At 42.3% G+C, this 17,949-nt stretch overlaps 1 protein-coding gene across 5 annotated transcripts in view; it reads right to left on the reverse strand.

Moving 5' to 3' along the window:
- TRIO (trio Rho guanine nucleotide exchange factor) overlaps window positions 1-17,949 on the reverse strand; it is a 238,789-nt gene that overhangs the window by 128,171 nt on the left and 92,669 nt on the right. For all 5 annotated transcript variants that reach the window (XM_017524673.2, XM_017524676.2, XM_017524674.2 and 2 more), the window contains 7 exons: window positions 16,994-17,189; window positions 16,108-16,274; window positions 12,854-12,973; window positions 10,926-11,117; window positions 10,017-10,166; window positions 5,233-5,347; window positions 1,948-2,063 (listed from right to left, as the gene is read on the reverse strand). In XM_017524673.2, coding sequence (XP_017380162.1) covers window positions 1,948-2,063; window positions 5,233-5,347; window positions 10,017-10,166; window positions 10,926-11,117; window positions 12,854-12,973; window positions 16,108-16,274; window positions 16,994-17,189 — 1,056 coding nt within the window. The remainder of the gene's footprint in view (window positions 1-1,947; window positions 2,064-5,232; window positions 5,348-10,016; window positions 10,167-10,925; window positions 11,118-12,853; window positions 12,974-16,107; window positions 16,275-16,993; window positions 17,190-17,949) is intronic.

The raw sequence follows: 17,949 nt of genomic DNA on the forward strand, positions 1-17,949 counted from the left end.
AGAGGAAAGAGACGAGAACAAGCTGCAAATAAGCCCTGAGAAAGGCAATGGCCAGAGCGGGAGACAGGAAGGACAGCAGCAAGGCCAGGGGCGGACAGCCAGCACATGGGAGGGGCCTGTGCCATGGCAAGATCAGCGAGAGCTCTAGAGGACAGTCTGCAGAAGCACTGGGTATTCGCTGCATGCTGTGACAGTGAACAGAGGCGAAAGGGCTGGAGGGCAGAGCGGGCAACACCTGCCACAGCACGCACTTCAGGATTTTATTTTTGGTGAATAAGTGGACTTTAGGAAAATGCAATAATACATTCCATTATCTTTCTCTGCTGAGAGAATTATGTGCAATTTTGCTTCTCTGTAGCTGAAGGATTCCTTGTCTTTCAATGGAGAGATAATATGGATATGTAAGAAAAGAACATAAAACCATCTCTAATTAGAAATCCAACCAGACCTCCAATGATCTTGAATGTGGTTGAACTGTCTTTAATAAAATGTTGAGACAAGTATAATTTACCAAATGGGACTGCATGCCACCTGGCTGTTGAACTGGCTATACCTGGAGAGTGGAGGGAGGAGAGAAGGGCCAAGGTGGGGCGCCAGACCCCTGGCCTAGGAACCTGGTTCATCCAACTCTGGGAACTCAGCCGTTCTGAGCATGGGCCGCATCCTTCGAGACTTACATTTTCCAAAATGGAACAAAAACTGTTCCTTAAGTGGGAAACCTCTGCTGAGAAAGTTAATTTTTCTTGAGCAAAAAAGCATGTATCCAATGCCTGCTCTGGATCAGCTGCATATTAGGTTGCAAGCTGGATTCAGAAGACGGGTCAGAGCCATGGTCAGGATGTGGGTCAACACCAACTGATGTCACAGTAGGGCCTCTGGTGACTCTAAGACACCCAGACCAGGGCCTGGCTGCACACACGTGCTGGGGGAATGCACCTTCTCTTCTGCGCTTCCCTCCAGACGCCCCAAATTCTGGATGAAAGTTATGGATTCTTAAGCTACCATTAAGGCCAAACAGAAGTGAAAGAAATCCCAATGTTTCAGATGGGGTCAGATTTACACTAAAATTATCTTCTCTCCATGACTGATGATACAGGCAGAAGCACTTTATCCCAAAATGATTTAAGAAGGCGATACTCCAAATGTACCCCATTGATACATCAACATTTTTGACTATAGTAAATTATTAGAAATTCTGGGCCAGGCATGGTGGCTCATGCCTATAATCCCAGCACTTTGGGAGGCTGAGGCAGGCAGATCACCTGAGGTCAGGAGTTCAAGACCAGCCTGGCTAACATGGTGAATCCCCATCTTCCACTAAAAATACAAAAATTACCCAGGCATGGTGGTGGGCACCTGTAATTTCAGCTGCCTGGGAGGCTGAGGCACGAAAATCACTTGAACTCAGGAAGCAGAGGTTGCAGTGAGCCGAGACTGTGCCATTAGACTCCAGCCTCGGCAACAAGAGCAAAACTTTCAAAAAAACTAAAACCAAAAACAAACAAACAAACAAACAAACAAAACAAACAAAATTCTGTCACGTTTCTTACTTAATTTTGGTTTGATTTACTGGAAAAATAAAAACTGTCTTGAAAATATAAATACAGCAATATTAAAAAAAAATCCATTGTATTTACATAAGTACAAAACCAAGATTCCCCAATGATTTTTAAATAATCCTCATCATTACTACTTGTACTTTGCTGTCTTTGAGATGAGGTAAAGGCAGTAGGGGAAAGCACACTTGTTGAGGGTCAAAATCACTGACTGTCATGCTTTAACCGGGCTGTGGGGTTTTCTTTTTATAACAGACCTAACTAAAAGGCAACACCGTTTGTCATTAGAAAGTGGTTTTCAAGATGGCAGAAATGTCAAGCCCAGCCTCTCTGTAGAGGGAGGTGTGAGCACGGGGACTTGCGGGGGGCTGGGCACTAGGTGTGCACTGACCTGCTTGGCACTCCTCTCAAAGACCACATACTGCTGACACTGGTCCAGTCGTCTCTTCCTCATGGTCCAATAATGCAATACCCTGTTCTCCCGTTGGAAGAGCTCATTCAAGATATCTGAAGGAAAAAAGAAAATGATGTATGCTGGTGCTTGCAATCAATTAAAACACCCGCAAAATTCCATTCATTTTTATTTAGACTTTTATGCAAATGCATGGCAAGACAGAACAACAATAAATAAAGAAGCGCGCTGCTTTCCTGTCTCTCCGTGAGCATGTCAACCAGAACTGCTCTCATTCTTTCCATTTATCATCTTATAATAAAGAGACCACTGGAAACTTAAGGTTTGAAAAAATAACATTTTTTTCAAGCCTATGAAAACATTCTGTAGATGGAATTTTACACAGATTAAAGGTTGTATCAAAATGGTGGAGTAATAATCAACAAAGGTGGATTAAAAAAAAAAAAACCTGAAACACAAAACCATAACCCCTTAGGAGAGGAAAGGACATGAAACGGGGAAGTAGAGAAGCATGAAGCTATAAAGGTAAAAAAAAAAAACCCAAAAAAACAACAAAAAAACACCCTTACTACACAAACATTTAAAATGTTATAACCAAACAGAAACTAGTGCACAAAAAAATTTTTCAAGAATTGGGAACGTATAAGACACAGACCTAATTTACTTAGTAGTCAACAGAAAAATGCTGAACAACCCTTTAGAAGAATGAGCAAAGCCTATAAATATGAAGCTCACAATTTAAAAAATACAGTCAACTAAATATACAGGAACACACTTAACCTCAAACAATGAGAACATCTCTCACTGCTTTCCTGGCCGATGGGTAATAGAGTAAGGGGAACAGGTCATCATGATCCTCTCTTACAGAGGGAGAAAAACTGAGTATGACCCCAGGGAATGATACTGAAAATGAGCATGCATACCTTTTAACCGGGAATTTATCTTTCAGATGAACAGTCCTCACTCAAGTATTCAAAACTGTTTGTACTAAGATATTTGAACACTGAAGCACTGGTTATAACAGTGGAAAATGGGCAGCAATGTATGACCCATAATTGAGGGAGAGGTCAAATGAATTTCAGAAATGCTATACTGGGTATTAAAAAGAAGAGCAGATCTTTAAACTCTGATACAGAAAGATGACTAAGATACATTACTAAGTGAAAGATGCAAATTGCAAGGTATATAGTTCCATTTTTGTAACCATTTAAAAAGTGGGACAGGTGAGTGGAATATATGTTTATATTTCTCGACATATTTACATTTATATTCACAGACAGGTTGCACAAAAGTCTTGACAGTGGTTCCCAGCAGCTAAGGAATTAGGTAACTTATATACATTTGAACACTTTTTGACTTTTTGACACTAAGTCTGTTTTGCTCTACAAGTTTATGAAACAAGCTAAAAACCACTAAAATAGGAAGTTTTCCACAAATACTTACTGAGTTCCTAGCAGGCTGTACTTAGTGATAAGTAAGAATGGAAGAGAAGCATTTATGTCCAGCCTAACAACAGACTCTCTCAATACTACCTCCAAAATGAACCCCCAATTTATTGACTTTTCTCCATCTCTACCATTATCACACCAAATACCACCATATTCTTATGGTGACAATACGGTGTCATCATTTTTGATGGCAATCAAAAATTCTTCAGACATTGCCAACTATCACCCAGGGACCAGTGGTCACGCTGTCATTTTCACTCCACTGAAGAGGTAAACTAGTTTAGTGAAATAAATTAAAACTTTGAAATCTGAAGTCTGCTAAAAAAATTAAGCTATCACTTACACGAAAAAATCGCACATGAAAATGAATACAAGCCAATGGGTTTTTTTCTAGTCTCTCTTTTCCACGGTCTCTGCCTGAGCCATTTCTAATTTTGGGCAAGTGCGCAGCAAACAGTGCTAAGTGCCCTCTTGGATTTGGGGCTTCCTCAAGCTCCTGGTCCTCTGACTATGTGGTCTGAGACTCTTCCTTGCCTGTGCCTTAGGGTAATACTGTCTTTTCTGCCACCATTACTCTTATAGGAACTTAGTGCACCGACTCGAGCAAAAATAAACCTTTCACTCCCAAGTAGGCTCTGAGGGAAAGAGAACACTTTTATTTTAATTCTTCATAGCATCCACCATTAGGATATACAACAGCAAAGGCACAATGAAGATCTAATGAGGGAATAAATGAAACACAGTCTCCCTCTCACACACAAACGTGTGTCAAACTAGCACAACCTAGAAAGGACCACAACATCTTCGATCAGAAATGACAGGACACAACCAACAAATAGAAACAATATTGAGAGATGGGAGAAAGGAAATTACTTTTATAGGACATGAGCCAAGTAAACCAATGATCAGACTTATTCATGTAGAAAAATAATTACTTTTGTGAGTTATACATTAGAAGAAAAAACTCAACAATCAATAAATATGTTTCACTGATAGAGAATTACAGTAGTGTTAACAAAATTATTTTTTGACAGCTAACAGGTGAATCAGATGCGCTGACAGAATATAAGGTAGAAAGTCTTTGTCAATCATATTGTTTTGAAATGTATGAGATGGATGAATCATTTGTTAACTGATTATCACAACTTTTTCCCTATAAAACTCAACTTAGGCTGTGTAACCCTGGTCAAAGTAGTTATTTGATTTGTGCCTTAGTTTCTTTATCCGTTTTCCTTACCACATCATCCTATTACAGTTTAGTACACATTTTCCCAGACCTTTTTCTATGCACTTACATATATACACACACACACACACACAAATATGGTTTTATAGGTTTTTATACTCAAATGATATAAACTATATACTATTATTTTTGTTTTTATTAACTATGCCTTAGGTATACAAAATTGATAATACTTTATAGTGATAAAATTGGAATGTAATTCTCGACTTGAGCTTTTAAAATACTTTGCCTATAGGTAACTCTGGTTTTCTCTTTCCCTCCTATTTATAATATTTTTCACTTACTTTAACAAAATAGCCAGTGGCAGTAAATATCATCCCGAATCTGCATTTTCTCCCTGTTTATACTCTTTAGCTTGTTCAATAAACTATCAAACTATTCAATATAATATTAGCCTATATATTTAATATTTTATTATTAAACTAAGGTTATTAGTAAGGACTTCATTAACATGAAATGCACATTTGAAATGAAACTGAGATTGAGAGTTCAGAATACATCGTGCAAGCTCCCTCCGTCTCTCGCCAGGGATGCACCGGGCCGCCCCTGGGAAGTCCCAGCTCTACTCACTTTTCACTTGCTGCTCAGGAGCTTTGATGTGCGTCACCATTCCTGGCATGTTCACACTGTTCCTGTGCAGGTATTTCAGGAAGACATCTGCATTCCTCCGAGCAAGGGTGCAAGCCTAAATCACAATGGAGAGCAATGTGTTGCTAGTTTGACTTCTACAAAACATGTATCTGGAGTACACATCACTTGGCTCTAACATATGTCTTTGCCTAAAACATTTATCTGGCCACCTTCTGGTTTGGCAAATGCATAGGATAAAACCTATTTCAATTAAAAAAAAAAATCTCTCTCTCCTGAAGCCCTCACTCTGATGACACCCGCTGCTATGTTCGGCTCTATAGAGAGGCCCATGGGGCAGGGGACGGAGGGCAGCCACTGGCTTATGGTCACAGAGGAAGGGAAGCCCTGTCCCCGTCCAGCCTGGAGAGGTTTGCACACCTGGATCACGGCCTGAGGAGGGACCTTGAGCCACAGAACTCAGCTAGGCTGTGCCTGGATTTCTATACAGGGTAGACAGAAACACTTTCAGTTTTGGGGGGGTCATACAGTCTGTTTCTCCATCACAACTACTCAGACCAACAACCAATGAAAGCAGCCACAGGTGACAGGTAAACTACATTGATGTGGTCTAACTGAGCCCTCATTTCATAGACTGCCAACCCTGGTTGAAACCACTGAGTTTTGGGGTGCTTTGTTACGTGATGTAATTGTGGTAACAGGTAACTGACAATATGTGTTTATGTTTATGCAGCAGGATAAACCAAGTCAGTTTCATTCATATATTTTAAAATAAGGGTTTTATATTAAAGGATACAAATATAAAATCAAGAAGGTAAGGAAACAAACCCCTCAATTATATTTGAATTAGAAATATATTATTTCCCATCTTGGGTCTGGAATTAATCTTTTGTTAAGGAGCTCTAGCTCCTCCTAGTGGTAAATGGTATTTAGAGACCACAGTCTAGTCATTCAGGATGATCAGGACTTTTGGGTTGGTCACTGTTTCCAGACTTTTTCAGCAGATGGAGCTAGGCTATCTTTTTCTGCAATTAAGAGAAAAACACATCATGAGTCTCTACTGATCCATGTGAAATTTCAAGTTGTCTGATATGGTCTGTTTCTGTGTTCCCACCCAAATGTCATCTGGAATTGTAATCTGAATTGTAATCCCCATGTGTGTAGGTAAGGGGAAAAACCTTGCTGGAGGTGACTAAATCATGGTGGCAGTCTCCCATGCTGTTCTCGTGACAGTGAGTGAGTACTCACAAGATCTGATGGTTTTGTGAAGGGCTTTTCCCTGCCTTGCCCCACACTTCTCTCTTTCTTCTCCTTCCTGTGCCATGTGAAGGAGGACATATTTGCTTCCCCTTCCACAGTGACTGTAAGTTTTCTGAGGCCTCCCCAGTCCTGCAGAACTGTAAATCAATTAAATCTCTTTCTTTTATAAATTATCCAGTGTCAGGTATTTCTTCATAGCAGCACTGAGAATGGACTACTATGCTGCCAAACCAAACAAGGAAGATGCTGAAGACCATGAGGGTGATGGCTGAGGACAGCTAAGCAAGCTGCCTTGAAAAGGCTCCTATGGATAGGACAAGTTGAATGTCAAAAGATAAGTGACAGTGACTGCTTTGAAACACACCAAATATATTTAAATCCATGATGATACTAAAAAAAGTCATATGTAGAAGTTGCTATGGCAACAATTCATTATCTGAATATGGCAAATAAAGAAAAAGGATCAAGCAAGCATTTACTCTGCCTTTTCTGGGCACACTCTATTTTAGAGTAACCAAATAGCTGCGAGGGAATAATTCTAGCTAATCGAGGCCAAAGGAAATGGCAGAATTAGAGTATCATCATTTTGTAATTCCAAAAAATAGTATCACTGGCTACTAACACCATTAGCTGAAAGGCTAATGGGAAGTACAGAGGATGAACTGCACTCACCATATTTGAGCCACTGATCAATCTCCTTACCAGCCAGCGACAAAAGAGAGGACTACACATTATGTATCTCCTGCGTAACCCCATAAAAAGTACAAGCACAACTGGCAAGGTTTTCCAAGCACACACACACACACACGCATGCATGTGCGTGTGCACACACACTCACACACTCACTCACTCTTGGTCTCTCTTTTTCTCTCTCACCCCCGCTTCTCTTCCCCTCTCTCCCTTTCTCTCTCTTTCAAACCAGCTGTAATCAAGGCTCACAACCTAACAAAAATCTAGAAACTGTAGATGGTACTAAATGACTCCACAGGATGCAATTATCAGTCTGGAATGGGGGAAATGCCACAATCTGAGGAACCAATTTCTTCAATTAATAAATAATAATGAAAAGGGGAGTGCAGTTTAGATTAAAAGTGATTCAAAAGACATACCCAATCAAATCAATATGTGGGCCCTGTTTGAATCTTAATTAAAACCATTTTTATAGGCCAGGTGTGGGGGCTCATGCCTGTAATCCCAATACCTTCGGAGGCCAAGGTAGAAGGATCACTTGAGCCCAGGAGTTTGAGACCAGTCTGGACAACATAAAGAGACCCTGTCACTACAAAAAAAAAAAATACAAAAATTAGCCAGGTATGGCGGCAAGTGCCTGTGGTCCCAGGAACTTGGGAGGTGGTGGGACAGTCACTTAACCCAGGCATCTAAGGCTGCCGTGAGCTATGATCACACCAGTGCACTCCAGGCTTGGGTGGCAAAGCAAAACCCCATCTCAAAAAAAAAACAAAAATGCCTTTACAGAACAATCAGAAAAATGTTTAACAATGCTGAATTTCAGCTAATTAAAGAATTACTGTTAATTTTTAAGATATAATGATATTTGTATTTCTGAAAGGGAGAATTTAATGTTCAAATTCACAAATAAAATGATATATTTAGACCTGTAAATAATCCACTGAAGGTGGATATATGCCCATACGCTGATAATCAGTGAAGCTGGGTGAGGAGTAAAACAAGAGGAGCAACCATGCTCTCTACTCTTGTCTGTATCTTTAAATTTCCATAATAAAAACACCACAAAATTCTAGTTGAACAAAGGGATCCAAAAAGCCTTGTGATTACAGATGCTCCTTGACTTACCCTGATAAACCCACTGTAAGTTCAAAATATCGTAAGTGAAAAATGAGTTTAATGCACCTAATCTACTCAACATCACAGCTTAACTTAGCTTAGTTACCTTAAATGTGCTTGGTTGAAGCCTACAGTTACACTGGCCTACAGTTGGGCAAAATCACCTAAAACAAAGCCTATTTTATAATCCATGTTGACTATCTCATGTAATTGACAGAATGCTACACTGAAAGTATAGACCAATGGTTGTATAGCATTTGACGTACAGGTTCAACTGAATGCACAGTGCACTGGCACCAATGAAACTCAAAAAATCTTAAGTCAAACCATCATGACTTGAAGATAGCCTGTATTTTTATTTTGTAATTTTACCTAAATAGCTATCCTTATTGTATGAATGAAGTGGCATTCATTTTTCTTTCATACTAAATGGATCCTGGACACTGAGGGGCAAATTATAATGATTCCACCTCGAAATCCTAACAGTGGTCAGCATTTAGTAAACTTAAGCAGCAGGGACGTGTTGGGGGCAGGGGTTTTAAAAAGGTGTTGACATAGTTATAATGAATGACTGTGGAAACTGTGATGGTTTTCTCACCCCGGGAGCTTGCTTAATAAGTTACCAGATATAATTTTCAAAGAGTTATAATTTATCCTCCCAGGCTACACAATAATTCTGTCAGATGATGGACTTCAGAAAAAAACAAAATCAAAAACAAAAAGTGTTAAGTGTAACAGGAAACAGTGATCAGAGAGGTGAGAAGGCTGAAGCAATGAGAGAGGGTAAAGAGGGAAAGCGACCACCACACCACCTTTTAATGGGTCTGGGTGGTGGTAACAAGTAGAACCTCAGAAGTTCTTCGAGGGCCCAAGGATACAACATGGGACATTCAGCAGTAAATGTTCCTAAATGTTTCGACTACTTTGAAAAATTTAGCTGTTCCAAAGCACATCTGTGACCATGTATGACTAACTGGGACATATACAAAAATAGGACAGAGCACTGTAGTTCCAGCTACTTGGGAGGCTGAGGTGGGAGGATCGCTTAAGCCCAGGAAGTTCAAGGCTTCGGAGAGCCATGATTGCACTACTGCACTCCAGCCTGGGTGACAGACTGGGACCTTTTCTCCAAATTGAAAAAAAAAAAAAAACAACACAAAGCAGTCTTGGAAAATTCCTCATTTAAAGATTCTCAGAGAGAAAACTCCCAGGTTGGTATGCATGTGACACACTTCTGTTGGAAGCATTTCCTGAGTAGGTATCAGTGACTGCCACCACAAGCCGTGTGGCGCGCCCACCCTGTGTCTACTCCACGCCGTGCTTACACCTCTTCTGAGATGCAATCTTCATTGCCTATGAAGGGATTGAGGAGGCTGAGTTTCCAAAGGGAGATTATTTTAAGCTATAGGTATTTCTTTTCACCAAATCAATCAACCAATCACTCTGTCTCCACAATCACTTGGTATTGTGACTTCCAACCAATCCTTATTTGTGATTTTTAGCTATTTCCCTGTGAAAACTAGAAAGACGGGGCAATCATATATGAAAAAGATTTTAAGGTTTTCTTTCTTCAGTTGACTTCTCACTCATGTAACACTGTCCCTATCACATGCCACAGCAGGCAAGAGCCGGGGGGTAGGGGATCCCTTGGGAAGCGAAGACAGTGCCATGCACACCTGGCAGGCAGGTGCTGCCCATACCTTCAGGAATGCCTCCTTCTGCTCCAGGTGCTTGCTGATCATGGGCGTCACATGGTCCGTCTCGGAGTTGGGGCCCAGCTTATCCGCCCCGCCACACCAGTCTTCTTCTCTCTTGTACTCCTGTTCCAGGCTCTCAAGGACGCTGCAGACCTGTGAACAGGAACAGTTTGAGGCTCAGCCTTGGAATCTGCCATTGCCGACTGGTATCTCTGGAAAGCCCTTTCAGTCGGGCTGAGGATGAAGGTGCTGTCAGGAGGATCAAGACCAAAAGAGGGTCCATGGACCAGGCATGGTGGCTAACGTCTGTAATCCCAGCACTTTGGGAGGCCAAGGCAGGTGGATCACGAGGTCAGGAGTTCGAGACCAACCTGGCCAACATGGTGAAACCCCATCTCTACTAAAAACACAAAAATTAGCCAGGCGTGATGGTGGGCGCCTGTGATTCCAGCTACTCAGGAGGCCGATGCAAGAGAATTGCTTGAACCTGGGAGGCAGAGGTTGCAGTGAGCTGAGATTGCACCACTGCACTCCTGCCTGGATAACAGAGCAAGACTCCGTTTCAAAAAAAAAGAGTCATGGCTCTATCTGGCTGGAGGACAAGTACAAGGTCAAAAGCAGGCAGACCCTTCAGAGCAAGAACAAAACCAAAGCAAACATCCTGTCTCTCTCTATGTGTTTCAGGTCATATGTTTAAAGGGCAAGAAGAGAGGTGTCTTCTTAGCTACCTTCTAGCTTATTATTGACATCGAAGGTAAGCAGGAATAATTTCAATTCCAGAATGCCTTTTCCCTGCCTGACTTGCAAATGACTGGTTCAATAACAAGTGACATGTTAACAATGATTGAGTTGTCCAATAAATTAAGCTCAAAGTATCAGTGGGGAGTTCAAGGAAGGAAACCTCCCCCCGACCTGCTCCGAGGTTTTGTAGAAAGCGACAGAGGCATTGACGAGCTTGAGGCGATCTTCCATCTTGAGCATGAGCTGCTGCCAGTGTGACGCCACCTTCTCGGCACAGTCCCGGATCATGTCCATGTCGTAGTGGTTGGCCTGTAGCATGGCTTCTGCCTTCTGCTGCACCTGCAGCGCGCTCTGATGTGTTTTCTAGAGGCAGAGAAGAAAGGGGAAGGCTTATTTGTCAGGGTGTCCCCACTAACTAGAAAGGAACCAGGATGGCTACAGTCACTCTGTTCTTCATGATTCTGTGGAAACCCCTTCAGCCGATACTCACTAGGATGCTTCTAAAGCACAGCAGACAGTTTAGTAAAAAAGGTTTTATGTCCCGAAACAACTAAGTCTATATTTAAATTAGCTAATCAAGGCTGAAATGCATCAAGACCTCCCGAATGGGTCTCAGTTGTAGGGTTCTCGGCCTGAGAAATAGCAGGAAAGACCCTTAACAGCCAAAGAAGTGGCTGAAATGTTCCAAGTTTATTGTTCCTATTGATCTTTCTCAAAATAGCTGCTGGAAGCAAATGAACAAGTAGAGAAAAGGTGGCCAGAGTGAAGGCTTTTTGATTTTACTTGCAATTTAAACTTTGGACTCTACTGAAAAGTTTTCAAGAACTACTTAATTTAAAAAGGCAAGAGAAAACTAATAAAAAGCTAAGAATGCAACAGCTGTGTTCTCTGGAAGTCAGTGCCATCTGATAAATCTATGCAAATGGCATGGCAAATGCAGCATGATTTTGCTCTTCTGTCCTCATTAGAAGATCCAGGGTGGGCTGAGAGGTCAGCTTCTGTCCAGTGAGGCCTTGGAGCTAAGGGAGGGGGTGGTCATGAAGGGCACAGTCCCTAAGGACACAGATTTAAAAAAAAAAAAATAGCAAAACCTTTCATTTCACCTGAAAAAGTACAAATGATCCCATAAAACACTATATACAATTTATTCTAATCCTTCACCCAGACACAGTGATTTGTTACTTGCAATTTAATTGCTAGAAATCCCTTGGCACAGTATACACATGCCCAGAGTTTGCGCCCCAGGAAGAAGTGTTAATGTGTGTCCAATGGCACCAAGTAGTTGACAATAAATTAATCTAAGGGATAAATCAGTGGTAACGTCTATAGTTTTCTTCTCTGGCTGACAACATGTCTGCGAGCAGAGCAGGGGAAAACATTTCTGTCATCGAATTTTTTTTTTCCTTCAACATTACCTCGCCACTACCAATCCAAACCATTACCCATGTGGCCTACCCCTACCAAAAAACTAGAAATAATTAGTTCACATGCTCACAGTGAATTAGATCAGACCTGGAAATGGCCTGGGTCATTTTGCTCCAGTTTTGGCATGGCAGTGATCCTAGTCAAGGTGAACAAGGCTGCTTTTAAGTAGGAATCGGAGGAGTTTTCCTGTCGGCATCGTTTACTGACCTGTAGTGAATTCATGATCTATACCTGGACTTGATGAGCTCTCTGCTTGGTTGAGGTTGGTAACATAGCAGAAACATGTTTATAAGACCAGCAAGACACTAGAAAACCTCAGTGGAGGCTGCAATTTGAGCTCCTTGGTTCTGAGCTGTTCCAGATCTGAGAAAGTGTATCTTGCCAGGGTCCCTACAACAGAACAACAGGAAGACCCCCGGCCTCCAAGCCCCTTGGGACCCCTGCAGTGAGGCTGCCTGGCTGGGACGCACATCCTCACCTCACTGTGGCGCCACAATGCTTCCTTCTCCTGCAATCAACTGCAGACTTATTAGCATTGTCAATGGGGGTCCTCTGAGTTGTCTTTACCAATCCAGCCCTGGGTGGCTCCCACGGCCAGTGCCATGTTGGGGGATTCAGGACGTTTGTCCTGAGGAATGAAAGAGCCAATGCACAGAGAGGCCCAGCACCCTTACCTCGATGGCATGCTGGAACTGCTCGTGCTCTCGTTGGAGCTGCTCAGCCTCTTGTAATGAGCTGGCTGTGATAAGTCCGGCATTTAACATGGACTCTCCGTTGCGGATCCAACCTAGCACCTGAAACATGACACAGGGTAACTCCAAGCAGTGGACTTTCCAGAGAATCCTGTGGACCACCAGGGATAAAATATGAGCGTGCAAGGTGGTCCAGTTGCTCCTGGCAGGTACAAGGCACTGATGCCTTTATTATCCTCCTGGCAACAGCCTGATTTTCTTCCATGGTATCTGATCCCAAGTGCTGCAAATTTTTAATTAGTTCTGTTATTTTTAGTAACAAATGGGAAATGAAAAGGTAGAAGGTCCAGCGAATTGTTAATATTAGTCCACAAGTCAAAACAGATTAAGGATGACATTTTAGAAAACCTGCTGACACAAAGAATTCCCTGATAATCAAGAAAAGCATTTTTTATTCCCTTTCAGTATTTTCAGGACTGAAAAATTTGCAACTGCTTGGAAAGGGGGGAACTACTTTATTTCACTGACTCATTTTCCAAGTTAACTGCAGTGTTGAATGGTATAATAACCAAGTTATGAATTACATTATGCTACAATGATAGGGTTCAAGCCATGAGCTTCTCAACTGCACACACACTCAGAGACTGTGGGAGTTCTTGTGGAGAGCTAGGTGTGGCAGAGACCTCAAGTAACCGATGAGACACCTATTCCCCTCTCCTCGTTTACTTAGCACATAAGTACCCTCTCCCAAAGTTGGGGCTTTACTTACAAAAACTAAGTAAAACCCCAACTTTTGAGAGAGGCTTAAACAATAAAATCACTTCTGTGGCTGGGGTTTTCTAAGTAAAACCCCGACTTTGAGAGACGGCTTAAGCAATAAAACCACTTATCAGCTCCTGTTATAGCCTGGCTACAGTAATGTACAAGTCTAGCCAATGATCAAAGCAGGAGTCTCTGCGGACGTATGTGAAAATATTTCTTTTCTGATAGAGGGGCTGCCTATTTCTCATTATGTGTTCCCCTTCCTCATACTTGGGATATGGAGGCAATGGCTGGAGCTACGACAGCCATTTGGCAACCTGAAGAGAAAGGCCACCCATCACCAAGATCTCAGCCTAACGCACCACAGGACCACTAAATGGACACTAGTGATCTTCTATATATCCTGACTCATTACATGGGGAAAACACCTTTTTAAAGCCATTATTTTTTAGTCTCTGTGATAGCCAAAGGCGAATCCTAAGGGAAACATGTATTTATTCCTTTACTTCTTAAATAAATAGTTTTGTGTTTTGGCAAGAAGGAGCACTTTATTAGCAGGTCACAACTGTAGGGCTGTGGCGGCCCCACAAGGTCGTGAGGTATCCCTTATGCTGTGTTGAGGTGCAGGATCCAAGAGGTAAAGAGAAAGGACACTGATGAACTGGTGAAGAGCATCTGGACTTGGGGGGCCACACCACCTGTGAGCAGAGATCAGTGACGGCCCCCAAATGCCCAAGAGCATCTATATTTATTAGGTACGAGCAGGGTCGTGAGTGAGGTCATCATCTACAGGCTTAGTAATAGGGCATACATAATCATGTGAGTGACTACCCCATTATGTCACCTGGGCAGACAGGTGGGCCGTGCACAGCAGGGGGCTGTGCCGTGCACAGTAGTAGAGGGTCGTGTACAGAAAAGGGGTCCACCCCCATTGGGTCACTGAGGCAAGGAGGTGGGCTGTGTGCAACAGGTGTCGTGTGTAACACTTCTTATCTGGGGGCTGGAGACTTCAAAGGATTTCTAATAGAAGGATACTGTAAGCCTAATGTAGTGGGAGCAGACAGACTTGTGCTCTTCTCTTAAGATATTTATGGGAGGAATCTTTGAGCTAGCACAGAAGTGAGAAAAGACTGACAGGGTGTACAGCCGCTGTGACTGGTCACACCAGAGGGGTTCTTCTCCCTCAGTTACTTCCAGGATCTCAGGCCTGAGGCCTACTTTCCGCAGGAGCTGGATGCAAGGTACTACAACTCCTTTATCAGGAGGAGAGGCACTTGCTCCAAGCCTGCCATACAGCGTATGCCCTTTCAGGCAGGGATGCCACCCCCTGGATCTTTGGTTCTTGTCCTGGCCTGGCTGTTTTCCCATGTACTGCTTCTGTTCTGTGACTGCTCTAGGCATTCCTCCTACTACAAACTACTATATGGTTATATAGAAGGATTCTATAAATCAGCACTAAATGTGTCAGTACAGCTCCGACTACAATACCTATATGATTATATAGAAATATTATATAGACCTAAGTATACTAGATATATGTAAGCAGTAAGTTACACTGCAAGCACTAATTCTATAAACTAATATATGATTATATGTGAAGGATTATACAAAGGAAACAGCTGAGCAATAACACTATAAACTGAGATGCTCTTCAGGAACTAGTTGTACCTGGGGTCTGGACAGTTCTCCTTCCTCGGTGCCCATGGGGAGTGTTATACACACACAACACTTATTTATATGTAAAAATATCCACACTACAGATGGCACGTGGGAGACCAAAAGGTGCTCTTCTGAACAGTTCTGATGAAGAGTCTACCTGCTCTGACGTGAGTGCCACCTACATTACACCATACCCTGCTCATGGTCCAGCGGCATCTTTAGTCCCCTCCAACCAAACCAACTTTGTTTGCTTTCTCTGCATCTTTCGGAGCACCGTAAGCTTCTCTTTCCCTCCATCAAGCCAGTTAATAAAATGTCATATCCATGCATAACATCCCACTGGCACTGAGGCAAAAGCAATCCCTTCCCCATGTCCCATTTTCACTTTGTCATGCCATAAGGATGTGGTATTACACTATCTTGATAATACAATAAATGCCCCAGGCATATAGAGTTTGAGAAACAGTCCAGATCGTAGCAGTACTTGGCAGAAAAAGTCAAATAAGAATATGCTCACGGTTTCAAGTAAGAGACAGACTACCAATATCAAAGGAAGCCAAGAGCTGTTACCTTCAAGGGCTGCATGAGCTGGGTGAACAGCCAGCCAGCCATCCTGGCCGCTGGCTCCCCTTTCACACATCAGGGATGGCTGTAATGGGGTGTGTGTGTATGTGCATGTTATCTTACATATTAAGGACAGCTGTGTTCTGAGCAGGGACAATTTTCCCCAGTGCTACAAGTCAGAATTCCCAGGAAGTCCATGAGCTATAAGTGTCTGTAGCGCAGCCTCTCCAAGCATCCAGTCGTTTGCTCACCTGCTTCACTTCTGCCTGCAGATGGCGCAGCTGCACGCACTGCTCCAGGTGTTTCCGATGCTGCTCTGCGGCTAAATCCAATTCCTGCTGTTTTTCATGAAGAAACTCCAGCAGGTCCTGGACGCGAGTTGCCATATCCACATCTCTGTCGCAAAGCAGCTCTACGCCTGTGGACATTAAAGGGAGACCCTAGAATTCAGCTAGCACTTCAACCTTCTGTTTTCAAAGGGTGGATGGCACACAATCTGCTTTTGCGAAGGACTTGTCCAGCTGGGGGCCAAGCCATTATGCTGAAGGGCAAGTTGAAGGAGGGCAGGGTGTGTCAAAGGATGTACAGACATTCAAACCACATCCACATCCCATCCATTTCTATGCCCACACTGATAACTAGGAAACGTAGCATTCTTTACCAATGTGTGAATTTCAGGGTTTTTTGTTGTCCTCATTGCATGCAGTTTCCTCTTTGGTAAGCATTTAATTTATGTGAAATGGATACTGCAGTATGCAGGCTGCTGCTAAGTTTCTAGTAACTTTCTGAACCTACAGTGACATCTGCTGGTAAAATATAAACTAATAAAAAATAAAGACTGAAAATGTTTTCCTGTGATTTATATAGTTTATTCACAGAGATATAATATGCCATTTTGTAACATTAAAGTTCATGATACTTAAAATAACATGTGAGAATATCATGGGTGAGTACTCTAACCATGTTAAATGTGACTGCATTATATAAAAATGCAAAACATTCTTCTAAAGAACAGGTATCTATAATATCCATATCATAGGAACTAACAAAATTTGCAATCATCCCAGTGAAATAAACTGAACTGCCATGATGTCACGAAGAAACCACAATGGACACAGATGGAATGAGCCCTCTTACCAGAGGCCTGGACCTCATTGACATACTGCAAAAGATCTTGTCCTTGGTGGATGACGTCAAAAGTCAAGTTGTTCATGGTCAAGGCTTTGTCTGCATGGTGCTGGAGGCGCTGCTCTGCGATCGTGAGATCTTCTGTGTCGAAGTCATTCATTTGCTGAGAAAGTTCATCATTCCAAGACTCGAGGTCTGAGATAATCTGAAAGAGGAAGGTATTTAAGATCAAGACAAAAAATAAATCTATGCAGCCATCTCTCACTCTGTACCAAGTAAGTAAGAGATGTCGAACACTTAAGATGCATGAGTTTTGTCGTATATAAACACATCTCAATAAAGCTGTTTAAACAAATGAAACAAAAATAAATAAATGGACACAAAAGTCAGCTGAAGGGGTTCCCACTGGTCAAAGATACCAAAAGAGAAGATGAATAATTTTTCTCTTTGGGTATCTGAAGAGAGAAATTACCACAACTATGTAAAATATATTGTATATACAAAAATCCATTAATATTCCTAATGGTGTTCACAAATAAGAGAAGCTAAACATAGGAAGAAGGAAGGAAGGAAGGAAGGAAGGAAGGAAGGAAGGAAGGAAGGAAGGAAGGAGGGAGGGAGGGAGGAGAGAAAAGCAAAAGTATTTGGTCTCTACTAGAAGTAGACAGTATATTGGCTGGGGGCGGTGGCTCACACCTACAATCCCAGCGCTTTGGGAGGCCAAGGTGGGTGGATCACTTGAGGTCAGTAGTTCAAGAACAGCTTAGCCAACATGGCAAAACCCCATCTCTAACAACAACAAAAAAAGAACTTAGCTGGGTGTGATGGCATACGCCTGCAGTTCCAGCTACTCAGGAGGCTGAGGTGAAAAGATTGCTTGAACCTGGGAGGCAGAGGTTGCAGTGAGCTGAGATGGTACCATTACACTCCAGCCTGGGCAACAGAGTGAGGCCCTGTCTCCAAAA

Source organism: Cebus imitator, unplaced genomic scaffold, assembly GCF_001604975.1.
Source record: "Cebus imitator isolate Cc_AM_T3 unplaced genomic scaffold, Cebus_imitator-1.0 Scaffold35, whole genome shotgun sequence".
NCBI lineage: Eukaryota > Metazoa > Chordata > Mammalia > Primates > Cebidae > Cebus > Cebus imitator.